The sequence below is a fragment of the Tachyglossus aculeatus genome, chromosome 20 (genome assembly GCF_015852505.1).
Source record: "Tachyglossus aculeatus isolate mTacAcu1 chromosome 20, mTacAcu1.pri, whole genome shotgun sequence".
NCBI lineage: Eukaryota > Metazoa > Chordata > Mammalia > Monotremata > Tachyglossidae > Tachyglossus > Tachyglossus aculeatus.
This window is the reverse complement of record NC_052085.1, coordinates 16,377,750-16,405,386: the sequence shown is the minus strand read 5'-3', so window position 1 is coordinate 16,405,386 and position 27,637 is coordinate 16,377,750. Positions and strand designations below refer to the sequence as shown.

Here is a 27,637-nt window from a genome sequence, read left to right as displayed (position 1 = left end):
TTGTCTTAAAATCTTGAGTGGCAGAATTATTTAATCCAGTGTTGTTAACAGAGAAGAAACAGCAGTTTTATGGAACCCAAGTCACATAGTCATCTGCATCTTAGAGAAAGGAGTGAATAAATTAAAAAAATCCACTTTACGCCATCGCAGTCATGGTATTCTGCGGGCATCACTGCTTGGTGCCTGATTCCAGTAAGTCCTTTGCTTCGTTTATTTTGGTTGCTAAATACGGAGAACCACCTGAGAAGACAAAAGCAGGTGAATTAAACCCTATTTTAAAGGACAGATTTTTTTTTTTGAGAAAACCAACTTAAATTATAATTCCTGGTGACATTTTCTAATGCAGTCATCAAATGCGGTCTCGAATCATTTCATAAAAACCGAGAAGCTCTGAAAGCAGGATAAGCTAAGCTTACGGAGTGAGAAACGCTACAGATCTCCAGCAAACAAATATTTTACACACCGAGAAGTACTACAAAAAGAATCTGTGAACTGGCCCGATCAGACAATATCCACACCTACCAACTACCAGAAAATGACCTAAATTTGCTTTAAAACAGAGAATTTAGAGCATCGCTTTTCCTAAAAATTCAACAAAATGAGATAGCCTGCAGTGTCATTGTCTAACAACAGTAGCATTTATTGAGTGTCTGTGTGCATAGTACTGTTTTAGGTACTTGGGACTATATAGTAGAATTAAAAGATCTAGTCCCCGCCCTCAAAGAGTTTACAATCTCGTATTTGGAGGTTTGTGTGTGGTTGGGGTGGAGTGGCTGAGATACTTCTCAGATCCATCAGCAAAAGCAGTCAACAGCATTTAGCATTTGGAGTTGATTTTTCAAGTCGAAGAAGTCACAGAAATAGAAGTCTGAACGAAAAAGGTTGCTTTTCCCCCGAAATGAGCACATCTTGCAGGGTTTAGATGAGGGTCCGTTTTCTTTGCGAGTTCGGGTCTTGTGACGATCTCTTTTTGGAGCACCGATCGGAGGAAACTTTAGGTAAATTTTCTGGTGCAGAATGATCATTAATGACCTAGAGTTGAATCCAACTCCAAACTCAGGTACAAAAACACACCAGCCTCGAACTGTCACGTAAAAGCTTTTTAAACATGGTCTGCCTTCTAATTTTTAACATCTATCCATAACGGATGTTATTAATGAAAAATTGAGAGACGGGTATCAAGGAGGACATGTAAACAAGCGTAGGGTGGGAGTCTGGGAGTGGGTTCTCCCTTTGGCCAAATATAAGGGAAAGGTGCCAACGTAAACCCGTTACCACAAATTCGGAGTTCCGTGGTTGCACGCTGGTCAGAAGGAGGGGAAATCTTGGAAAGATGGACGGGAAATCTTGGAAAGACGGACGATAATGTCTGTTTGCAGCCACAGAGTAGTTTTCAAACCTTTTGACCCTCTAACATCCTCTCAGCGGGAGAGGGAGGATGCTTAGCAGAGCCCAGCCCCGCGGTTGGGGCGGCTCGCGATCGATTCCATGAATATAGAGTGTTACGAGAAGCAGCGCTATTTCGCTGTTCCTCAAAGTACTCAGAGGTCCCGAACTTGATTATAGATTAAATCTCCCACTACGGCACTCTTCTTTTAGCTTTCTTCCATTATGGCACTACTGAGTTTTAATGCTGGTATGTTTTACAGAGCTCGACCTCTTCCCCGATGGTTTCGTTATACAGGACTCCTTGTGCACGTCCTGCGATGGGCATGCCCGGTTCTTCTCCTGTTTGGATCTCTCTCTTCCACCTTCAGATCCACCAGACCACAGAGCCCCCCGTCCTTAGTGCTTTCCTGAAAGCCCACCTCCTCCAGGAGACATTCCCTTTCTACCCAGGTAGAAACACTTGCATATTCCCGTAGAAATTAAGTACATATAAATCTACAGGATCTATCTATACGCGTTTTCGTTCCCTTTTTCACCATCCACTCAGCTTCAATCAATCAATTGTATTTATTGAGCGCTTACTGTGTGCAGAGCACTGTACTAAGCACTTGGGAAGTACAAGTTGGCAACATATAGAGACAGTCCCTACCCAACAGTGGGCTCACACTCTAAAAGCTTCACAAATCAAGGAGTGAGAGGACTGAAGACCATCAACTGGGAAGAGCCAGGAGCCCGATACATGAGGATTCAGAGGGAGATGGGTAACCGTCGAAGGCAGCTGAGGAAGGGAGCGATGTTGGATGGGTGATGTTCAGAAAGACGATCCAGATGGCAGAGTAGGGTGGCAGCTGAAGGTGGAGACCAAAGGAAATTGATGGTCTTTCTTCGCTACAGTGAACCGGGGTGGTGAGATTTAGCACTTGTTAGAAAGAGACAGCTGAAAGACAGTGAGGGATCATGGAAGACGCCAAGGTTGCAGACTTCCAGGGCTGGCATTATGGGCAGATACTGTGGATGGAGATGTGAGCCCCACGGGGGAATAGGGACTGTACCCACCTCGAATTGGTTGTATCCACCCCAGTGCTTAGTAAAGTGCCTGGCACAAAGTAAGCGCTTAACGAATATCATAATTATTATTATTAAGAGAATATGCAGGAGAGAGGTTGGGGACTCTCTCGGGAATTGCCCACATGAGCTGTGATATCTGAAGCCACGTGAGTAGATGAGCTCCTCAGGAGAATCAATGGAGAGGGAGAAGAACGGGGGACAAAGAGCAGCCTGGCAAACACCAATGGTTAGGCAAGGAGCAGTGGAAGATGAGTCATGAAGCAGCATGGCTTGGTGAAAAAAGCCCGGGCTTTGGAGTCAGAGGTCATGGGTTCAAATTCCGGCTCCGCCAATTGTCAGCTGTGGGGCTTCGGGCGAGTCACTTCTCTGGGCCTCAATTACCTCATCTGTAAAATGGGGATTAAGACTGTGAGCCCCTTGTGGGCAACCTGATCACCTTGTAACCTCCCCAGTGCTTAGAACAGTGCTTTGCACATATTAAGCACTTAAGAAATGTCATTATTATTAAGGGAGTGGGAGAAGAGGAAAGGCGGGCTTAATCAGTGATGGCCTTCTGGAGGAGATGCGCCTTCGGTAAACGCTTCCTGCTCCTCTGCACTGGCTTAGCAGCCCCACTGGGTTGGTTCCAAAAAGCCCAAGGTTTAGACCCTGTTATAGAGGTTGTGCTGCCGCTGTGTCCTCTTGCAGTCGCTTCAAGAAAACGGGCGTCCCCATTAGGAATCCGCCAGCCCCCCTGAGTCTTAATAAGTAGCCCTGAGCCAACCCACTGGATACATATGGAAAATTTTGCCTCTTGTTTAACTCCGTTTTTTCACCTTCCTGTCAAAGAAGTGGCGGAGTGGGCTGGGGCGACAAATAGCCCAGAGCAGAAGGTAGTCAACTGGGAGACTGTAATAGCAGGCACCACTTTCCTTTCCTCCTCTGAACTAAGTGGCTCATTTTGGATCGGCTGCCCTGGAAGTAGGCTGTGCCCATCTCAGACCCCCTTCCGATGGGAAGCCCTGCCCGCTCACTACTTAAGACAGCAGTCAGAAGATGATGAAGGGCTCAGATCCGAAAATAACCGCATCAGGCAGTATCCGTGCTCTAAGATCTTACATCTTAGGTCTCTCTCAACCCCCCACCCCCACAGAAACATGCTTCCACATGTATATTACATGGCAAAGACATATAGTTGATAAATCCAGACACCCACTCCCACAAAGACACACATACACGACAGAAATGGAAATCCAAAAAGATGAAGAAAACCAATCAGAGAGACCTGACCTGATATTTAGTGATTGCACTGACGAAAGAGGGGATGGACGGGCATGGGATTCTATCTAACAAACGAGGCAATGGACTAGATATTATCCCAAAAAAAGGGACGAAGAAAAGGATAGGGGCACAATTGGTGGGGAGAAGATGGCAGAAAGAGAATATCCAACATAGGGGAAAGAGAAAGGGCCAAAATCAATTCTTTATCTAACTAGGATGAAGGACAGGTATATCGGCTACTGCTGTATAGAAATATGGGCCCAGAAGGGACCTAGGAGGGAAGCAGTAGACATAGAAAGTTCTGAATTCTAACGCCAGCTCTGCCAGTTGTCCGCTGTGGGACCTTGGGAGATTCACTTAACGTCTCTCTGCGTCTCGGCGACCTCATCTGTAAACTGGGGATTAAGACCGCGAACCCCACGTGGGATATGGACTGTGTCCACCCCGATTAGCTGGTCTCTTCCGCAGTCCTTAGTACACTGGCCGGCAAATAGCAAGCATTTTTTAAAAAAGCGACTCTTTCCGTCAAGGGAAGAAATATTGGAAGATGCTACGGAAAGCGGAAAGGAGATTGAATAAAGAATTCTCTATTTTGGTGTGCATGGGAAAGAATCCAAAAGTTAATTTTTATTTTCTTAAATAACCCCCAAACTGAGAAGACCTAAAGGAAGACTTAAAAATACTCCTGTGCGTCTCCCTTTTTGACTTCGAAAATACAGTGCAACTCTAGCCCATCTGTTATTTTAAAGTAGAGCAGCAATGAACATATGGGCTTTCGCTCCCAACCAGCTGTAGTGTAGTTAAAGTTATAATAATGGGCTTTCTGTAAGATAAATGTACTGAAAAAAAACCTGGCCAATTAAAACCGCGGGCACTCGGCTTCGGTATCTTCGGGATCAGAATTGAGAAATTCAGTCCTACGGTACCCAGTGATTTTAGTTGGCAAGCACCCTGAAAGGTGTCAGCTTTTCAGCATGAGCAAACATCATCTGACCTGCACCGATCGTTGTGCTTTTCAACGGACTCATCCGCAGCTTATTTATTTTTTGAAACGGCATCCGTTAAGCGCTTACTATGGGCCGGGCCCTGTAGTAGCGCTGGGGCTGATACGAGATGAGCCGGTCGGACACGGTCCACGTCCCATATGGGGCTCCCCATCTTCACCCCCATTTTGCGGATGAGGTAACCGAGGCACGGAGAAATGAAGCGACTTGCCGAAAGTCACGCGGCAGTGGCAGGCGTAGGATTAGAACCCAGGTCCGCTTGCCACCCATGCTCTATCCACTGGGCCATGCTGTTTCTTATGGTTTCCTTTCCTCGCGGAAAATGCCAGATACTTAGTGCCCTGGCCCTCTCTCTATTCATAAAGTTCTCCCAGTCCCATAAAAAAATCCACTCCTTCAGTGAGTCACGGAAATTCGGCGTGGAAGTCAGAGGACCTGGGTTCTAATCCTGGCTCTGTCACTTAATAATAATAATAATAACGATGGCATTTATTAAGTGCTTACTATGTGCAAAGCACTGTTCTAAGCGCTGGGGAGGTTACAAGGTGATCAGGTTGTCCTGGGGGGGCTCACAGCCTTAATCCCCATTTTACAGATGAGGAAACTGAGGCAGAGCCCACTGCTGGGTAGGGACCATCTCTATATGTTGCCAACTTGTACTTCCCAAGTGCTTAGTACAGTGCTCTGCACACAGTAAGCATTCAATAAATATGAATGAATGAATGAATGAATGTAAGTGACTTGCCCAAAGTCACACAGCTGACAATCGGCAGAGCTGGGATTTGAACCCATGACCTCTGACTCCAAAGCCCGGGCTCTTTCCACTGAGTCACACTGCTTCTGCTGTATGACCTTGGGCAGGTCGCTTAACTTCTCTGTACCTCAGTTTCCTCATCTGTAAATCGGGGATCAAACTGTGTCCAGCCTATATTTATCTATCCCGGCACCCGACGCCTGGTAAGCACTTAAGTTCCAGTTAAAAAAAACAAAAAGCTAACAAAAAAACCACACCACTTAAGGATAAAGGTTCATTCCCATATGTCAGCGATCCCCCAACATAAAGGAGAAGAACAAGTCACAGGGATAGGGTATTGAAGGATTTTGACATATATTTAATGAGCTAACACGGAGGTGCGAAAGTAATTTTTGCAAATAAAAATTTGGTATACCTTTATCTGGATGATTCAAAATCATGATTCTCCTGTGAGCTGTTCTAATCTTGGCCTTGCCAGCAGATGCGCTGTAGAAATAAATGAAGGCGCTTTTAATAAATTGGGTCAAATTGTAAATTAACGGTTTGGCTAGATTTTAGCCCATTAAAATCAAGTGTGAATTTCACCATCTTGTGGACAAACATAAAAATCACAGTTTTCTATTTCCGAACTAAATCCTGGGATCAATTTCGTATTTGGCTCTGACCTGCGTACCGTTGTTATTCATTCAGTCGTATCTATTGAGCGCTTACTGTGTGCAGAGCACTGTACTACGTTATTCAAAGAAATGCTTAAAAAAAAAAACCCAAATGGTAGGGCGTAAGAGCCCAATGTCGAAGTACCAAGATAAGAGTGTTAAAATATATCTTTCCCAGATAGTATACTGGACAATGTATCTTTACGGACAATATATTTTTTATGTTTATTCCTATAATGCATCCTTAAGAAGCACTGAAGAGGTCAGAGGTCATGGGTTCAAATCCCGGCCCCGCCAAGTGTCAGCTGTGGGACTTTGGGCAAAGTCACTTAACTTCTCTGTGCCTCAGTTACCTCATCTGTAAAATGGGGATTAAAACTGTGAGCGGACAACGTGATCATCCTGTAACCTCCCCAGCGCTTAGAACAGTGCTTTACACATAGTAAGCACCTAATTCATTCATTCATTCATTAAATCGTATTTATTGAGCGCTGTGTGCACAGCACTGTACTAAGCACTTGGGAAGTACAAGTTGGATAAATGCCATCATTATTATTATTGTTATTATTATTTGCGCACGGCTGGCATCTGATTAAATCTACCCCACCTTTGAGGAAAATTAGGTATGTACGTAATACCAAAGAAATTATGCATTCATCAGTTAAAACAGAGTTTTTTTTTTTTGTTTGTTTTTTTTTTTTTTTACCAAAAATGGTATATCAAAGCCAGATCTCCTGTGCGCACTCTCCATCATCAATCGTATTTATTGAGCGCTTACTGTGTGCAGAGCACTGTACTAAGCGCTTGGGAAGTACAAATTGGCAACATATAGAGACAGTCTCTACCCAACAGTGGGCTCACAGTCTAAAAGGGGGGGACAGAGAACAAAACCAAACATACTAACAAAATAAAATAAATAGAATAGATATGTACAAGTAAAATAAATAAATAAATAAATGAATAGAGTAACAAATATGTACAAACATATATACATATATATATCCAATCTGTATTGTTCAGTTTCAGTAACTATGGAAAACATAACTATCGAAATGCATTTTCCAACTTGATGGGCGAGTGAAGAAAAGAACCAGCCGAAAGGAAATCTTCGGCGATCTGTTCTATTTCTCCTTACTGGCATGCTCCGTTTTAAGTGCTCCAGAAGTACACGCTGAAAACCACTCATAGCATCTTGTCCCTAATTTGCTTTCTTCCTGGAGGGTTTCCACAGCCTAAATAGATGAAAAATGGGCTAAAGCAGGAGAACCTTGGATTTTTCAAATGTAACCTTAAGCTACACCTAAAAATGACTAAGAAATATAAAAACATACTGAAATTATGCTGGAGTAACTCGTCTGCTTGCAAGCTTGCAAAGTATAAATATCGAATGGATACTTGTCAACTGATAGGTGACAAGAATATCAATGGAAAAAGCTTTCAAGAACAATCCCACCCAAAGTAATCCTGCACTATGATTTTCAATCCTCAATTTATAGCCTTTAGTAAGGCAATGAAAGATTTCTAGACCGTAAACCCATTCCGGGCAGGGAATACGTTCCTTATATTGTTATATTCTACTCTCTCAAGCGCTTAGTTCAGTGGCCTACACAGTAAGCGCTCGATAAATACAACTGATTGAATATGGACGCAATGAAGTTACCCCAAACCATTAAAACATTAGAAGCACTTCGTTTCGGCCACGTATCCGGGGAATCATTCAGCCGAAGTATCACCGCAGGTGAAGTTTTTATTATTTGATTCTTCTGAAGTGCAAGAATTCAACTGTGACGTCTTTGTCCTTAAGGCACGGAAGAAAATCACCCGATTGCTTAAATTATTTCCCAAAACAGACTCTGGGATTGGGATTTTTAAAAATACAAAAATTGAATACGGGATGGTCGTTTTGAGTTGACAGGAGAAAAATAAGTCTTGTCGTAGCACGCCTACCTTACGCCTAAAATCAGACTCGCTTCTCTTCGACTCATTTTCTGTTCAAACCCTCCTTTATAGTAGGATGAAAGGCTCTGTACAAAAAGAACAAGAAATAATTAGTTCCATGCATGAAGTGACATGACCTCAATCCCCCAAGCTTGGCTCGGCCATTGTACTGCTAGAACCGGAGGAGGATTCAACTTCTACTTATGAAGCACTAGACCCTTATCGAATTTAAGAAACCAGGTCAAGGTGACCCCTTAAAACATTCATTTCATTTTCATCTCACCATTATGCTAATTTTCCACAGAAGACCTCCCGGGTAAAAAAAGAGGGTACGCAACTAGAGATAAGACCCTCTGGAAGAGGCGCCGAAACACTTTGAATCATGAGGTTTGAGAAATAAAAGCAGGAATAGTAAAGCAGCAGACTGGAGGCGGGGGCAGACGAGGGAACAGAAGTTGCCGTAAGAGCACTGAATAAAAAGCAATAAGTGTTATTCCAGTATCTATTCTCCACCTCAACTCTAAATAGGACTGGATACCAAAAAGATGCCTTCTTTTCGACTTTCCCAGGGAGGGAACTTCTAAAATGTCCCTCATTTGAGCAAATACACGTTTTCTAAAAATAGTAATAATAATAATTTTGGTATTTCATTCATTCAGTCGTATTTATTGAGGCGCTGTCGGGTTCCACATGAGACTCACAATCTAAGCAGAAGGGAGACTAGGTTTGGAGTCCCCATTGGGCAGATGAGGCACAGAGAAGTTGAGTGTCTTAACTAAGGTCACACAGCGAACGAGCGGCGATCAGAACCCAGACCCGTGCTCTTTCCACTTGACCACACTGCCGTGAACTAAATAGGCGCTGACTTCCTATAATTCCCACTGCCAAGTGGGCCGCATTTTCTTTCTCTGTTGGCAACTACTTGGCGCTGGCGATTACTGCTCCGTGTAGCAGTGACCAGAGCACTAGACGTCTTTTAGACAGCAGTCAATCAATCAATCCATCGTATTTATTGAGCGCTTACTGTGTGCAGAGCACTGTACTAAGTGCTTGGGAAGCACAAGTTGGCAATCCCCTTGTCCCCTCATACTTCACCTCGCTACTCTCCTATTCCACCTCTCCCCGTATACTACACTCCTCTAATGCTAAACTTCTCACCCTATTTTGATCTGAAGCAGCGTGGCTCAGTGGAAAAGAGCCCGGGCTTTGGAGTCAGAGGTCACGGGTTCAAATCCCAGCTCTGCCCATTGTCAGCTGGGTGACGTTGGGCAAGTCACTTCACTTCTCTGGGCCTCGGTTCCCTCATCGGTCAAATGGGGATTAACACTGTGAGCCCCCCGTGGGACAACCTGATCACCTTGTAACGTCCCGAGCGCTTAGAACTGTGCTTTGCATGTAGTAAGCACTTAATAAATGCCATTATTATTATTGTTTTAGACTGTGAGCTCACTGTTGGATAGGGACTGTCTCTATTTGTTGCCAACTTGTACTTACTTCCCAAGCGCTTAGTACAGTGCTCTGCACACAGTAAGCGCTCAATAAATGCGATTGATTGATTGATCCTGTAATTGCTCCTGACGAAGCATCTGAATCTTTCCCTTTGGCCTGGGTTCAACTTCCCAGAATTTCAGATCGGGGGGTTGTATTTACGGACCGCTGACTGTGTGCAGAGAACTGTACTAAGCGCTTGGGAGAGTACAATCTGGCAACAAATAGACACGTTCGCCGCCCACGATAAGCTCACGGTCTAGAGGGGGAGACAGAAGTTAGAGTGTTGTACAGTTGGATTACAATAACCATTTTCGCTTTTGCCCCTTTGTCTCCTGATCCTTCTGATGTCTCTGTCAAAAATGGCCGCTCCTTTCTGGACTACAGTGCAAAATGCTGGCCTGTCTATTAATAATAATGATGGCTTTTATTAAGTGCTTACTATGTGCAAAGCACCGTTCCAAGCGCTGGGGAGGTTACAAGGTGATCAGGTTGTCCCACGGGCGGCTCACAGTCTTCAACCCCGTTTTACAGATGAGGGAACTGAGGCCCAGAGAAGTGAAGTGACTTGCCCAAAGTCACACAGCTGACAATAGGCGGAGCAGGGATTTGAACCCGTGACCTCTGACTCCAAAGCCCGCGCTCCTTAATAAATAAATAAATTTATTTTACTTGTACATATTCTATTTATTTTATTTTGTTAATATGTTTTGTTTTGTTCTCCGTCTCCCCCTTCTAGACTGTGAGCCCACTGTTGGGTAGGGACCGTCTCTATATGTTGCCAACTTGTACTTAGCAAGCGCTTAATACAGTGCTCTGCACACAGTAAGCGCTCAATAAATACGATTGATTGATTTTCCAATGAGCCACGCTGCTTCTCTGTCTGCTTCGGCGGTCTCCCGATTTGCAGAGGGGAAGCTATATTATCTGAGGCATTGTTTCCCTCGATCGCAGAGACGCGTTTTCAGGGAAGTCTCCCACAGGAGCAGCAGAATTGAGCACCCACTGGTCCGAACGCTTTCCCCGCGCCACGGGGAGTCTCCATTCTGACAGGCGAGGCAGACATAAAAGAAGTTACAAACTGAGAAACCAAAATGCTTTCTCCAACGTACAAAACGTACATGGGGCAAATGGGGTGTGTGTGTGTTTGCGGGTGAGAGAAAGAGAGAGAAAAAAAGGATGTGGCTCTTTCTCTCCCCTCCTTCCCCGCCGCTGCTGCACTGGATATCGCCGTTCAAAGAGACCCTCTTTATTTAGTAAGGCCGCACTTAGAGGTTCACGAAACTCGCTATCTGGCAAATTAACCTTTCTGCAACCCGCACTTGTCCATCGTTATGAGTGTTTCGGAAAGTCGCCGCTGGGCAGGGAGTCTTTCACGGGCATTCAGCACCGAATGGACGTGGGAGGGGCCGGAGGCCAGAAAAATGACCACAGCGTCTGCTAGAGAAGCAGCGTGGCTCAGTGGGAAGAGCCCGGGCTTTGGAGTGAGAGGTCACGGGTTCAAATCCCGGCTCCGCCAATTGTCAGCTGTGTGACTCTGGGCGAGTCACTTCACTTCTCTGGGCCTCAGTTCCCTCATGTGCAAAATGGGGATTAAGACTGTGAGCCCCCCGTGGGACAACCTGATCACCTTGTAACCTCCCCAGCATTTAGAACAGTGCTTTGCACCTAGTAAGCGCTTAATAAATGCCATTATTACTATTATTACGTGCCGGCCTTCTTGATTTGCTTTCCCACTTCCTAGTCTATCATTCCATGTCTGGCTAATGTGCTGTAGGCGATGATTTGCCAGGATTCAGCTCCCCGATGCCAGCAGAGTTCTTGGTGTGGAGGGGTTCTTCAGACTCATTTTCAGTCCAGAGTATCTGATGGATTTCATTCATTCAATCGTATTTATTGAGCGCTTACTGTGTGCACAGCACTGGACTAAGCACTTGGGAAGTACAAGGTGGCAATATGACAAAGGGGTCTGACGATTATTTCCACGCAATTTTGCGTGCAAACTTTATGCGTGCGTGAGCACGTTCAGATGCACAAACTCTCGGATGATAAAAAGGAAGGGGCAATTTTCAATGCACCTGGCTAGGGTTTATTTTTAAGGCTGGCCTCTTGAATAAAACATGTTCACGTTTCCACTGCTGGTTCAGTAAAGGCAAAGGAGGAAAATGTCACGTACCTTCCACTGGTAACACCATCCTCATCCGTCAATCGATCAATCGATTACTGTGCGCAGAGCACCGTACTAAGTACTTAAGGCAATACAACAATCCCTGCCAACAATGAGCTTATGGTCTAGAGGGGAGCTTACTGAGTTCCCCTCGTGTGCAGGGACCTGTAACGGGAATTTGGGAGCGTACGATGAAAGCAGAAGGCACGAAAATCCTTCCTCTAGCGGAGTTTACGGTCCAATGGGGGAGTCGGACAGACGCCCAGAGGAAACCCTACGATGGGAACGAAATGCAAAACACCGATACAATCAGGAATGATGAAAGAAACCAAAAATGAGCAAGTGGGACACACGAGAGGGCTAAAGTCAGGGCGGCCTTTGGGGGTGAGTGGATCAGGGAAGTGGGAATCTATCAGGAGACGCCTCCTGAAGGAAGGGGACACGGTGGGGCAGATTTGAGTCCACTGTTGCATAGGGACTGTCTCTATATGTTGCCGACTTGTACTTCCCAAGCACTTAGTACAGTGCTCTGCACACAGTAAGCACTTAATAAATACGATTGATTGATTGATTTGAGGGGGGAGGGAGTCTCGTGCAGGCCCAAGGGAGAGTGTCACATCGCCTCAGAGGACTCACCGTGCTAAATGGGAAACACCGCTATGACAACCAGTCAGGGTACAAAGTTTGAGTTGGTGTGGCTCAAAGTGGCAACGTAGAATAAGTCCTTCCTATATGTTTTTCAGCTCTTTTCCTAGATGTTTTACTCGAGGGAGCTGGGGGATTTTCAATTTTCAGAGAGAATCAAAATGACGGATTGATTATTTTTCACCAACCGTCACTCTCAGTAAACTCCACGATCCCATTTACACTAAAAGCGGGTGGCACCTCTGACGAATCTTTTTCGCCTTCGCCGGGGCTCAGGGGAAGAAAAGTAGCACTCCGTCTGCTGAATGTTTTTTTTTTTCAGAAAAGAGTCATTCCAAATCAGCGCCTGAAAGAGGCACAGCACCCTAGAAAGCCGATCTGCTCAAGGGCGAACTGACATCTTCCATAAACTACACGGAGGAAACGAGGATAAGAAAAGGGAGAAATTCTTTAATTTGTTGCTATGTCCCTAGAGTCCCGTAGCTTTGTTCAGTAATAGTAGCAGAAGACGCGAAGAACCTGAAAATCCACGGGCGTGGTACGCAACGGATTTTAAGAGCGTATATCACTATTTTTAAAGAGTACAAGATGTTTCCTCACAACACACTGAAGCCCTTTAATCTACTGCTCTTTTAAATAAGAGCAGTGGTTCAAAAATAGGCCAAGATTAAAACGGAAACCAAAAAGAGCTGCTGACTTGATGGGGGGAATCAAGACACCTGGGCTTCTAATTCTGGAACTATTACTTGCCTGCTGTGTGAGACCTTGGATAAGTCACTTAATTTCTCTGGGCCACAGTTTATTCATCTGTTTTCTCTCCCACCGGCTGTAAACCGGTATTAAACCTAATCTGATTACCTGGTATCGACCCCACCATTTAGGATGGTACTTGGCACACGGTAATAAATACCATCACTATTATGATTATGGTGTAGGCTATAGCTAAAATCTGCTAATCCCACCCTCTAATGGCCTATATAGTCATGTGAGATAACCACCGCCCTTCGTTTTTGGTCTGAATTGACTTTTACTGACAATTTCATGGGTTTACGAGTAGTATCAGCAGCGATATTAACTGCTGACTGAATGCAGACCACCGTACTAACCGCTGAGAAAAAATACACGGGTGAGCTCTCCGGGGGCTCAGAATCCATAAAGATGCAGTGGGATAGGGGTTGATGACGGACACAGAGGGAAAGATGAGGTAATATAAATTCCCATTAGGATGCCATCTCTTTTAGATATCAGAATATCAGAGACACAGACACCTCCTCTCCATCCAGCCCCAGGGTGGGTAGAGGGCAAGGCATTTCCTACGTCGGGAACTTGCTGGCCAGCGGGTTCCTGTTTTGAGTCTCAATACATTCGGAGATTCACCCAGGGATACCACACTTTGGCACGCTTTGTGGAGCTCGAGGAAAAAACCTTGATAGATCAGAGAAATCAATCAGGAAATGAAACCTCTCAAACTGAGGGCTGCTGTTTACATTTAAGGAAGGCAACGGTCGACCTCGTCCCCCGCTGGTGTTGAAATCCTCCAAAAGAAATGTTAAGGAATCCAAAATGAAATCGGAGGGAAAAGGCCGTAAGCCTTCTTTAAAACACAAAAGAATAGTAGAGTGGCTACGGCCAATTCTTTAAAATCTCTGTAATCACACCTGGGATTCTCAAGAACAGGGCCATCAACCATCATCGGATGGTTACAGATTACACCTGTAATCAGACTGTCCCACGTGGGGCTCACAGTCTTCACTTCTCTGGGCCTCGGTGACCTCGTCTGTGAAATGGGAAGGCTGTGAGCCCCATGTGGGCTGACCTGATAAACTTGTATCTCCCCCGGTGCTTAGAACAGTGCTTGGCACATAGTAAGTGCTTAAATGCCATCATCATTATTATTATTATCATATTTTGATAGCCTTATTATCAAACGCAAATGGAATTTCTCTCGTGGTGGTAAGATGCAACTGCTTGGCAGAGCTGTAGAAGGAGGAATAAGGATTTATCGAATAACTTTCTAAGGCACCGGATCACGGCATCACACGAGTTTGGGGAAACTCCTTTCGCAACCTACTTCACTGAGTGAACTGAAAACCGTCAGGTGTGAACTGCCAGCAGGCTTTCCTTTACGGATCTAGATCGTGACCTCTCCCACCCTCTATTTATTTATTTATTTTACCTGTACATATCTATTCTATTTATTATATTTTGTTAGTATGTTTGGTTTTGTTCTCTGTCTCCCCCTTTTAGACTGTGAGCCCACTATTAGGTAGGGACTGTCTCTATATGTTGCCAACTTGTACTTCCCAAGCACTTAGTACAGTGCTCTGCCCACAGTAAGCACTCAATAAATACGATTGATGATGATCCACTCTCTCCAACCTTTCCAGCCATCTCCGACGAGGAGATCTCCTGGCTCCTTTCAAGATTCACCCCCCTCATTACGCGGCTCAGTGGAAAGAGCCCGGGCTTTGGAGTCAGAGGTTGTGGGTTCAAATCCCGGCTCTGCCAATTGTCAGCTGCTGTGGGCAAGTCACTTCACTTCCCTGGGCCTTCAGTTACCTCATGTGTAAATGGGGATGAAGAGTGTGAGCCCCCCGTGGGACAACCTGATCACCTTGTAACCTCCCCAGCGCTTAGGACAGTGCTTTGCCCATAGTAAACACTTAATAAATGCCATTATTATTATTATTATTATTCATTCATTCAGACAGTGCCGGGGGTCGACGGCGGGATGGGCGAGAGCGAGGCCCAGTGAGGAGGTTAGCGGCGGCAGAGAAGCGGAGGGTGCGGGCTGGGCTGGAGAAGGACAGAAGGGAGGGGAGGTAGGAGGGGGCCAGGGGATGGACAGCCTTGAAGCCGAGAGTGAGCACTTGTCTGCCGTGTGATCTTGGGTAAGTCACTTAACTTCCTGGTGCCTCAGTTACCTCATCTTTAAAGTGGGGATAAAAGCTGTGAGCCCCATGTGGGTCCCGAACCGCGTCCAATCGGATTATCTCGTCTCTACCCTCGGTATAGTTGCTGGCACATAGTAAGTGCTTACTAAATACCGTAACAAAAAAAAAAAAGAGAGAGAGAAAGAGCCACTGGGAAATCATCATTCTCCCCAATTTGTCAACAGTTCACGATTATGACAGAGGGTTCAAACTGCACAATTTAGCCACGTAAAGTGAGGAATGGAAAATGCGATATTGAACCACATCCCTCCAGATAGATGGTGGTGTCCTTCGTACCTGAAGGGAACAGTGAAACTGTAATCACTGCTAGGCTGGTATAGGCCTGGGGTTCCTTTCCACACTGAATACTTTACATGTTTCATCTGTCTGCTCATTTGCCTCTCCGCCTTGGAGGGCCTGTCACGGTGTGTGCCTCAGCCTCCCTCCTTCCTGGAGAAAACGAGTTTTCCATCTGATTGCCGTACAGCCATATTGATTTTTCTCACTCACGCTGGTTTCCCAGAGATGCATTGTCGCCCACGGTCAATTCCTCTATAGGTGTTTCTCTCTGAGAGGTGGCCAAACTGCAGCTCTTCAGACAGCTGGGACAAAACGCGATTCTACGATTCCTCCTGGAAGGACGTGTGTTTGCATCGCCGATCCTCTAACACAAGTGGCTCTGCTGGCACAGTTCATCTGCCCACCACTCTGCTCCGGCCCATTTCACCGACAAGGTGACGGGAAGGTGAGCAGTGGAGCGGACAGTCAGTCGTATTTACTGAGTGCTTACTGTGGGCAGAGCGCTGTACTGAGCGCTATAACAATAAATAGGCAGAGGGGCATTAAAACTCCCAGCTTACGTGAGCATCGCTTTCCCTCCGTGTCCCCACATTTCTCTAGCTGACTTCCAGGGTCAAGGCTGATAATGCTACTGATAATGATGGCATTTGTTAAGCGCTTACTACGTGCCAAGCGCTGGGGTACATACCAAGTAATCAGGTTGTCCCTCGTGGGGCTCACGGTCAATCCCCATTTTCCAGATGAGGGAACTGAGGCCCAGAGAAGTGAGGTGACTTGCCCAAGGTCACACAGCAGGCGAGAGCCGGAGCCGGGATCAGAACCCAGGTCCTTCTGGTCTAACCACTGGGCCCTGCCGCTTCTCATTTCTTTGGGCTGCGTTCATGCTGCTTTCAACTCATTCTTCACACACTGAATTCAGAAGAGCTGTTCATTCATTCATTCAATCGTATTTATTGAGCGCTTACTGGGTGCTGAGCACTGTACTAAGCTGTTCCGCACCATCATGGGAAGAACTGATGGGGACCCAAGACTTCATCAGTGACACGCTCACGGTGCTATTTAGCAGCCATTATGGCCTGCCAGAGTGTAAAAAGTTCTAAGATTCCTATCAGGAAATGGGAAAAACCGAGAGAGACCACCTGTTGGAAGCAGTCTTCCACTAGCAAGAGAAACGGGAGATGATGGTGCCAACTTGTACTCCCCAAGCGCTTAGTACAGTGCTCTGCACACAGTAAGCGCTCCATAAATACAACTGAATGAATGGATGAGTGAACCCCCAAATTTCCTAGCTTCTTTTAAATCCCGAAAAGCTCTCTCCGAACTTACAGGGGTTGGAATTTTCCTTGCAGTCTCTGAGATCACGTGTTCCAGGGGTTTCCAGATTTGGAAGGCGTAGCGGCCTAAAGCGGGGGGGAAGAAAAAAAGCGAAAATATAAGATTTGGCTCTGATTACATGCCACCATTCTCAAGAACAGTTTCTACCACCTCAGACTCACGCTGGAAAACAGAAGAGTGTTTAGCTTCCCCCAGTCAATCTGAAGGTTGAGTTATCTTCAACTAGCTGTTCCTAAGCTCGCAAAAACGGAATTGGGTGCAGGATTGAATACCACGAAGGGGCACAGGCTAACTACTAACCTTACCAAGTAACCGGCGGCGTAAACCACCGTTGCCGACATCTACTGCGGTATCCGTTGCTTAAATGGCTCAGGATCTAAACCATTTCACTTTCCTCGGCCTTTCGGATGGTCGCTTTTCTCTCTGAAACGTAGCGGGAACAACCCAGGCCCACGGTAACACGATCGGCGACTTTTCCCCTAGGCGCTGTGGGAGACTGGAGCAACTCAAATGGTTTTCGGGGGTGACGGTGGTTCTTAAATGCTTAATACTGTTAATCTTCTTCTAACTGGAAGAAACACAGCACTTCTTTCCAGCCCCTCCCCAAATCCCGGCATTCCGGCTGGGTCGGTTGGATCCTACCCCCGTCCCCCCAGGCCCTTAGAAGCAGAAGGACCGCTAAGGCTTGGTGGTGGCCTCTTGTTGGCCAAGTGAAACCTCTTTGTAATCGGTCAGTCAATCAGTGGCAGAACGCTGTCCTAAGCCCTCGGGAGAGTACGCTACAACACAGTCGGTAGACGTGTTCCCTGTCCACCAGGAGTTTACAGTCTAGAAGGGGAGACGGACATTCAAATCAATCAAGGGTAAAGTTCAAAGTGCGTAAGTGACACCGAAGGGAGAGGGAGGGGGGGAGAGAAGATGAAGGCTTAATTGGGTAGCACCTCTGGGTTGAGGATGTGATTTTAAAAAGGCTTTGGAAGTAGGAAGAGTGGTGGTCTGTGTGGATGTACTAATAATCGTATTAATAATTGTGGTATCTGTTAAACACTTCCCCACAGCACCTGTATATATGTTTGTACATATTTATTACTCTACTTATTTATTTTACTTGTACATATCTATTCTATTTATTTTATTACTATGTTTGGTTTTGTTCTCTGTCTCCCCCTTTTAGACTGTGAGCCCACTGTTGGGTAGGGACTGTCTCTATCTGTTGCCAACTTGGACTTCCCAAGCGCTTAGTACAGTGCTCTGCACACAGTAAGCGCTCAGTAAATACGATTGATTGATTGATTCTTTGGAAATACAGAGAGCGCCCGTTGTCAGTGAGCTCTGCAACGCAAATCCGGGCTGATTTAAGTAGGGTGACTTCTAGAATAAGAACTTTATTAGGCCGAAAAGCTCTGTCAGAGGTATAGACCAGTCCCTTTATGCACGCTTCTGGCGCTTCGTCCATCCCCCCCGAAGCCAATCTTCCTCCTAAGTTCCCCACCTTCCTGCCTGTGACAGAGCCCCAGAGCTTGGTGCTATCCTGGCCTTCTGGGGGCATTTCCCAAGCGCTCAGTACAGTGCTCTGCACACAGTAAGCGCTCAAAAAATACGACCGAATGAATTTCAGTTCTCTCATTCAATTTACTGTCAAATCCTAGTGCTTTTTTCCCTTACCCCACATCCACAGAGCAACCACTGAGATCCACGTTCTAGTATAGCACGGCTATACTCCGACCCCCGCCTTCCCCTCACTAACCCCACGCGGTCTTCCCCGTATGCCGTGCTCCCTTTGTTCTGAACTCCCCCATCTAATATAATCCAGTATTTGGGGATTTTTTCAGGAACCTTTAATTCTGCCGTGGATAAGTTGCCACAGCAACCAACCCACCACCACCTCGACTTGCTGTTTCCTATTTCCCGGCAGCTGCTCCTCCTCCCCTTCCTGCCCAAATGATGATGATGGTATCTGTTAAGGACTTCCTCTGTGCCGCGCACTGTTATACATACAGGGCGGGTTGTCCCCCGTGGGGCTCACAGTCCTAACCCCCCTTTCCGGATGAGGTAACTGAGGCACAGAGAAGTTTAAGCAGCTGGCCCGAGGTCACACAGCAGAGCCGGGATTAGAACCCACGTCCTCTGACACCCAAGCCCGGGGTCTTGCCTCATCCCGGAGGGGGTTGGGAGGACCAGTGAGGGTAGGTTTGAGGGGAGAAGGTATCCACAGCCTGGTCCGGTCCTCCCACCCTTTCCCGCCCCGCTCTTACAATCCTGATTTTTTTCCCTTTCTTATTCGTTCTCGTCCCTGCCTCATCCTCGTTTTCCCTGCCACGCCCGCAGTTGGTCGATATTTTCTCGTTTTCCCTGCCATGCCCGCAGTTGGTCGCTATTTTCTAGGCCTGTCTCCCCGCATTATCACGGAAAGTGAGCCTCATTTCTGTTAAACGATCTCAAATCCTTCCTCACCGTGGAAGAGAACGCCCACTTGGGCCCCACCGTCAGTGGTGATGTTAGGTTTTCAGACGACCTTCGCACGGTACAAAGGATCATAGGATTTCCCAAAAAAACGGCGGGCTCGTGGGAATTGCAAATCCCCCAGATGCCATTAGCTCCGGGTACTACACCACACCAGGATTGTGCTGTCAACCAGGCTGTAAATGGGGATGCAAATAAGATCCCCGACTGAGCCCCCTTTCTCCTCTCCTCCTCGCCCTACCTCCTTCCCCTCCGCACAGCACTTGTAAATCTATTTATTTTATTTGTCCATATTTATTCTAATTATTTTCTTGTGTTACTATGTTTTGTTTTGTTCTTGCACAGCACTTGTAAATATATCTATTTTATTTGTTCATATTTATTCTATTTATTTTCCTTGTGTTACTATGTTTTGTCTTGTTCTCTGGCTCCCCCCTTCTAGACTGTGAGCCCGCTGTTGGGTAGGGACCGTCTCTATATGTTGCCGACTCGGACTTCCCAAGCGCTTAGTACAGTGCTCTGCACACAGTAAGCGCTCAATAAATACGATTGAATGAATATCTGTACAGATTTATTACTCCATTTTACTTGTACATATTTACTATTCTATTTATTTTGTTAATGATGTGCATGTAGCCTTAATTCTATTTGTTCTGACGACTTTGACACCTGTCTACATGTTTTGTTGTCTGTCTCCCCCTTCTAATAATAATAATAATGGCATTTATTAAGCGCTTACTATATGCAAAGCACCGTTCTAAGCACTGGGGAGGTTGCAAGGTGATCAGGCTGTCCCACGGGGGGCTCACAGTCTTCCATCCCCATTTTCCAGATGAGGGAACTGAGGCCCAGAGAATTGAAGTGACTTGCCCAAAGTCACACAGCTGACAAGTGGCGGAGCCGGGATTTGAACCCATGACTTCTAATTCCAAAGCCCGGGCTCTTTCCACTGAGCCGCGCTGCTTCTCTAAGCTTCTAGACTGTGAGCCCGTTGGCGGGTAGGGACCGTCTCTATACGTTGCTGACTTGTACTTCCCAAGCGCTTAGTACAGTGCTCTGCACACAGTAAGCGCTCAATAAATACGGTTGAATGAATGAATGATGTGCATATAGCTATAATTCTGTTTATTCGGACGGTTCCGACATCCGTCTCCATGTTTTCTTTCGCTCTCCGTCTCCCCCTTCTAGACTGTGAGCCCGTTGTTGGGTAGGGACCGTCTCTATATGTGGCCCACTTGTACTTCCCAAGCGCTTAGCACGGTGCTCTGCACACAATAGGTGCTCAATAAATGAATCCAGAACTCAGATTATCATTCCAACACGGAGGTACCGGCGACGTGCGTTCCTGGGCAACCGGTTTTCCTGGCTCTGCTCCCTGCATCTCTCCCGCTTCCGTCTAGTGGCCCGGATCGCGCCAGACTTGCCGCTACAGACTGAAAGCCACGCTGGCTTTCCAGAGGGCTTTTTTCGGTCTTTCTTTTCAATACAAGCGCTTAGTACAGTGCTCTGCACACAGTAAGCGCTCAATAAATACGACTGAATGAATAGTATTTATTGAGCCCTTACTGTGCGCCGAGCGCTAAGTCCTTTTAGACTGTCGAGCCCACTGTTGGGTAGGGACTGTCTCTATATGTTGCCAACTTGGACTTCCACAGTAAGGGCTCAATAAATACTATTCACTCAGTCGTATTTATTGAGTGCTTAGTACAGTGCTCTGCACACAGTAAGCGCTCAATAAATACGATTGATTGAAGTACAATTCAGCAACAAATGGAAACAATCCCTGCCCACAACGGGCTCCCAGTCAAGAAAGACGGGGGGGAGATGGACAGCAAAACAAGTATCCAGCGCTTAGAACAGTGCTTTGCACATAGTAAGCGCTTAACAAATGCCATTATTATTATTATTAAACAGGCATCAGTGGCGTCATTATAAATAGAATTATAGATATATACACATTCTTAGTAAAAAATAAATAGAATTTTAATTATAAACATGTACATATATACATAAGGGCCGTGGGGCGGAGAGGCCTGGGTCTGTTGAAGCCTACAAGCAGCTTCTATATTTAATAAGCCACTCCCGAATGCATTTCGTAATAATCATAATAATAATAATGGCATTTATTAAGCGCTTACTATGTGCAAAGCGCTGTTCTAAGCGCTGGGGAGGTTTACCAATACCAAATGGTTCCCAATATCCCTTTGGAACCATTTCACCTCCACTAGCTCCCCATTGCTTTTTGTCCGCGACTAAAAGATGGGAGACTAGAGAAACCATTTAACGTCCGGAGTCACGTTAGCCGGACACCGTGGCTCCAGATGGCCAACGCGCGCCCATTTTGAGCCCTTCGCCGGTCCTTAAGCAGCGTGGCTCAGTGGAAAGAGCCCGGGCTTTGGAGTCAGAGGTCGTGGGTTCGAATCCCAGCTCCACCGCAAGTCTGCTGTGTGACCTTGGGCAAGTCACTTCACTTCTCTGAGTTACCTCATCTGTAAAAAGGGGGATTTAGACCGCGAGCCCCACGTGGGACAACTTGATCACACTGTATCCCCCCCCCCGGCGCTTACAACAGTGCTTTGCACATAGTAAGCGCTTAACAAATGCCATCATTATTATTATTATTATTATTATTATTATTATTATCATTATTATTATTACCTGCAAATGCAACGGTGGCCACGCCCAATCCCACGGCTATCAGCGTCCTGGCCTGTGGGAGGAAAAGGAAGGCATCACACAGCAGTTAAAACAGCAGATTAATTTACAACAAGCGCAGCCTTCTAGCTTTGAACCAGTTTTTCGAGTCGGAGAACCCAGTCACCCCGTTATTCCACGGAGAGACAACTGTACCCTGCAGCGAATTTTCAAAGCTCCCCATTTTCATTCGACTTTATTGCATTTGAATTTCTTTCTACCGCAGGCCCTCTCTATTGTCTGTTTCTGCAAAATCCATCCGGAGAACGGTCTCGATTACGGGTTGAATATTTGATTACCGTACAGAAGGGAAAATTACACGTTTCTCTGCCTCCGTATTTTCCATTTGGAAGCTCGGTGTCATTTCGTATGTTCTAAAAGTTGATAAAGCCAGGTTCTGTTTTTTTAACAGGGGTCATTACAATTCCTTAGAATTAGGGGAACGGTGAGGCATTAAATAATTTTCCCCAACCCTTCCAGGACGACGAGGGAAAAACCTGCCTTGGCAGCGGGATTCTGAATTTATTCTGCACGCTGCAAATCGAGCTTTGAAAAGCTTCCATACAACCGGGTATTTCTTCTTCTTTCCTCGCTTTCTCCGTGACCCGTGAGGAGTAGCGTGGTCTAGTGGATAGACCACGGGCCTGGGAGAAAGAAGGATTTGGGTTCAAATTCCAGCTCTGGCGCTTGTCTGCCGTGTGACCGTGCTTCTCTGTGCCTCAGTTACCGCATCTGTAAAATGGGGGTTAAGCCTGTGAGCCCCATTTGGGACAGGGACTGTGCCCAACGTGATAACCTTGTATCTACTCCAGTGCCTAACAGATGTCTTCTAGACGGTGAGCCCGCTGTTGGGTAGGGACCGTCTCTAGATGCTGCCGACTTGGACTTCCCAAGCGCTCAGTACAGTGCTCTGCCCCCAGTAAGCGCTCAATAAATACGACTGAATGGACTCCCCAAGCGCTCAGCGCAGTGCTCTGCCCCCCGGTAAGCGCTCAAATACGATTGAATGTGCTTCCCAAGCGCTGCCACATAGTAAGCGCTCAATGCGATTGGATCTACCACCCAAGCGCTTAGTGCAGTGCCCAGTACGATTGAATGGACTTCCCAAGCGCTTAGAGCAGTGCTCTGCGCCCAGTAAGCGCTCAATAAATACGACTGAATGGACTACCCAAGCGCTTAGTGCAGTGCTCTGCGCGCAGTAAGCGCTCAATAAATACGATTGAATGGACTTCCCAAGCACTTAGTGCAGTGCTCTGCGCCCAGTAAGCGCTCAATAAATACGATTGAATGGACTTCCCAAGCGCTTAGTGCAGTGCTCTATACCCAGTAAGCGCTCAATAAATACGACTGAATGAATGTACTGTCCAAGCACTCAGCGCAGTGCTCTGCACCCAGTAAAAGCTCAATAAATATGACTGAATGTACTTCCCAGGCGCTTAGTCCAGTGCAAGTGCTCAATAAATACGACTGAATGTACTTCCCAAGCGCTCAGTACAGTGCTCTGCACCCCATAAGCGCTCAATAAATACGACTGAATGGACTCCCCAAGCGCTCAGCGCAGTGCTCTGCCCCCCGGTAAGCGCTCAATAAATACGATTGAATGAGCTTCCCAAGCGCTGCCACATAGTAAGCGCTCAATGCGATTGGATATACCACCCAAGCGCTTAGTGCAGTGCTCTGCGCCCAGTAAGCGCTCAATAAATACGATTGCATGGACTTCCTAAGCGCTTAGTGCAGTGCTCTGCGCCCAGTAAGCGCTCAATAAATACGATTGCATGGACTTCCCAAGCGCTTAGTGCAGTGCTCTGCGCGCAGTAAGCGCTCAATAAATACGATTGAATGAATGTACTGTCCAAGCGCTCAGCGCAGTGCTCTGCACCCAGTAAGCGCTCAATAAATACGACTGAATGGACTCCCCAAGCGCTCAGCGCAGTGCTCTGCCCCCCGGTAAGCACTCAATAAATATGATTGAATGTGCTTCCCAAGCGCTGCCACATAGTAAGCGCTCAATGCGATTGGATGTACCACCCAAGCGCTTAGTGCAGTGCTCTGCGCCCAGTAAGCGCTCAATAAATACGATTGCATGGACTTCCCAAGCGCTTAGAGCAGTGCTCTGCGCGCAGTAAGCGCTCAATAAATACAACTGAATGGACTTCCCAAGCGCTTAGTGCAGTGCTCTATACCCAGTAAGCGCTCAATAAATACGATTGAATGAATGTACTGTCCAAGCGCTCAGCGCAGTGCTCTGCACCCAGTAAAGCGCTCAGTAAATATGATTGAATGAACTTCCCAGGCGCTTAGTCCAGTGCAAGCGCTCAATAAATACGATTGAATGTACTTCCCAAGCGCTCAGTACAGTGCTCTGCACCCCATAAGCGCTCAATAAATACGACTGAATGGACTCCCCAAGCGCTCAGCGCAGTGCTCTGCCCCCCGGTAAGCGCTCAATAAATACGATTGAATGTGCTTCCCAAGCGCTGCCACATAGTAAGCGCTCAATGCGATTGGATATACCACCCAAGCGCTTAGTGCAGTGCTCTGCGCCCAGTAAGTGCTCAATAAATACGATTGCATGGACTTCCCAAGCGCTTAGTGCAGTGCTCTGCGCCCAGTAAGCGCTCAATAAATACGATTGGATGTACTTCCCAAGCGCTTAGTGCAGTGCTCTGCGCCCAGTAAGCGCTCAATAAATACGATTGGATGTACTTCCCAAGCGCTTAGTGCAGTGCTCTGCGCGCAGTAAGCGCTCAATAAATACGATTGAATGTACTGTCCAAGTGCTCAGCGCAGTGCTCTGCACCCAGTAAGCGCTCAATAAATACGACTGAATGGACTCCCCAAGCGCTCAGCGCAGTGCTCTGCCCCCCAGTAAGCGCTCAATAAATACGATTGAAAGAGCTTCCCAAGCGCTGGGTTCAAATCCCCGCTCCGCCAACCGCCAGCCGTGTGACTCTGGGCAAGTCGCTTCACTTCTCTGGGCCTCAGTTCCTTCATCTGGAAAATGGGGATGACGACTGTGTGAGCCCCCCCCCCCCCCCGTGGGACAACCTGATCACCTTGTAACCTCCCCAGCGCTTAGAACAGTGGTTGGCACAGAGTAAGCGCTTAACAAATGCCATCATTATTATTATTGCCTGTTGGGTAGGGACTGTCTCTAGATGTTGCCAACTTGTACTTCCCAAGCGCTTAGTACAGCGCTCTGCACACAGTAAGCGCTCAATAAATACGATTGATTGATTGATTGCCGGAATGAATGAATGAACCAGCGTGGCTCATTGGAAAGAACACGGGCTTTGGAGTCAGAGGTCATGAGTTCAAATCCCACCTCCGCCACTCGTCAACTGGGTGACTTTGGGCAAGTCACTTCACTTCTCTGGGCCTCAGTTGCCTCATCTGTAAAATGGGGATGAAGACTGTGAGCCCCACATGGGACAACCCGCTCACCTTGTAACCTCTCCAGTGCTTAGAACAGTGCTTTGCACGTAGTAAGTGCTTAATAAATGCCATCATTATCATTATTATTATTATTCTTTTAGACTGTGAGCCCACTGTTGGGTAGGGACTGTCTCTCTATGTTGCCAACTTGGACTTCCCAAGCGCTTAGTACAGTGCTCTGCACACAGTAAGCGCTCAATAAATACGATTGATTGATTGATTGAATGTCGGCTTAAGGGTGAGATGCAGCGTGGCTCAGTGGAAAGAGCCCGGGCTTTGGAGTCAGAGGTCACGGGTTCAAATCCCGGCTCCACCGCTTGTCAGTTGGGTGACTTCGGGCAAGTCACTGCACTTCTCTGGGCCTCAGCTGCCTCATCTGTAAAATGGGGATGAAGACTTCGGTTCGAATAATAATAATAATAATAACGTTGGCATTTGTTAAGCGCTTAACAAATACCATCGTTATTCTCTGTGCCTCAGTTCGCTCATCTGCAAAATGGGGATGAAGACAGTGAGTCCCACGTGGGACAACCTGATCTCCTTGTATCTCCCCCAGCGCTTAGAACAGTGCTTGGCGCATAGTAAGTGCTTAACAAATACCATCATTATTCTCTGTGCCTCAGTTACCTCATCTGCAAAATGGGGATGAAGACAGTGAGTCCCACGTGGGACAACCTGATCTCCTTGTATCTCCCCCAGCGCTTAGAACAGTGCTTGGCGCATAGTAAGTGCTTAACAAATACCATCATCATCAATTATTATTATTATTATTATTACTACAGCGTGGCCTTAGTGGATTAAGCACAGGTCTAGGAGTCAAAAGGCCCTGGGTTCTAATCCCAGCGCCACCACTTTGCTGTGTGACCACCGACAGGTCCCTTGGCTTCTCTGAGCCTCGGTCACCTCATCTGTAAAATGGGGATTAAGACTGTGAACCCCATGTGGGACAACCTGATCACTTTGTATCCCCCCCCCAGCGCTTAGAACAGTGCCAAGTGCTGCAGAACTGTCCTAAGCGCTGGGGGGATACAAGGTGTTCAGGTTGCCCCATGTGGGACTCACTGTCAGTCAATCAATCAATCAATCAATCGTATTTATTGAGCGCTTACTGTGTGCAGAGCACTGTACTAAGCGCTTGGGAAATACAAGTTGTTGTAACCTCCCCAACGCTTAGAACAGTGCTTTGAACGTAGTAAGTGCTTAATAAATACCATTATTATTATAAAACCAAATACTCCGGTTTCAGAGTTGTGCTAATCATTTGTATTGAGTGGTATTTTATAAACACCCAGGCTTACAGGATGATTTATCATCCTGAGCCGTGTGAAGTGCTTTCACAATTGTACTCTGTGTCCGGTGTCCTTGCCAAAGGCAAACTTTAACCCCAGACTTTACTTAGTAACTTGCCAGGAGCTTCCTTCTATTCCATCTCTACATCAATCAATCAATCAATCGTATTTATTGAGCGCTTACTATGTGCAGAGCACTGTACTGAGCGCTTGGGAAGTACAAATTGGCAACACATAGAGACAGTCCCTACCCAACAGTGGGCTCACAGTCTAAAAGGGGGAGACTTTTAATAATAATAATATAATAATAATATCACAATAATATAATTGTTATTATATAATAATTTATTATTATAATATATACTATATGATATAATGTATAATTATAATATACAATATATAATATAATATGATATTATATAATATAATAATAATAATAATAATAATGGTATTAAGCACTTACTGTGTGCAAAGCACTGTCTTCATCCCCATTTTGCAGATGAGGTAACTGAGGCACAGAGAATAATAATAATAATAATGATGATGGTATTTGTTGAGCGCTTAACAAATGCCAACATTATTATTATTATTCGAACCGAGGCCCTGGGCCTCCCGCCGCTAGGGGGCGCGCGCGGCTGGGCGGGCCCTCCGTCGGTCCGTCCGTCCGGAGCGTTTAGCACAGGGTGTGGGGATGTGGGGATGCGGGGAGGGACTCACCAGCCCCCGGTCGCTGTGGGGGTCGGGCCGGCCGGCGGCGGGGGCCGCGTATTCCGCGTAGCGCAGCCTCTCCGAGGCCGCCATGACCGGCCGGCTTCGCTT

At 46.5% G+C, this 27,637-nt stretch overlaps 1 protein-coding gene across 1 annotated transcript; it reads right to left on the bottom strand.

Annotated features, from left to right (window-relative positions):
* DNAJC15 (DnaJ heat shock protein family (Hsp40) member C15) lies at window positions 1–27,637 on the bottom strand. The gene is made up of 6 exons (XM_038762085.1): window positions 27,536–27,637; window positions 22,059–22,110; window positions 16,929–17,002; window positions 8,079–8,155; window positions 5,891–5,961; window positions 1–240 (listed from the first exon to the last, which is right to left on the bottom strand). The coding sequence occupies exons 1-6, from the start codon at window positions 27,617–27,619 to the stop codon at window positions 170–172; spliced, it is 429 nt and encodes a 142-aa protein (XP_038618013.1). The 5' UTR covers window positions 27,620–27,637; the 3' UTR covers window positions 1–169.

Coding starts and splice junctions, on each gene's coding strand:
- DNAJC15 (XM_038762085.1), bottom strand. CDS start 27,619: ATGGCGGCCTCGGAGAGGCTGCGCTACGCGGAATACGCGGCCCCCGCC. Junction 5,962..8,078: donor AGTCTGATTTTAGGCGTAAG/GTAGGCGTGCTA, acceptor TTATTTCTACAG/CGCATCTGCTGGCAAGGCCA. Junction 241..5,890: donor TTTGAATCATCCAGATAAAG/GTATACCAAATT, acceptor TTGTCTTCTCAG/GTGGTTCTCCGTATTTAGCA.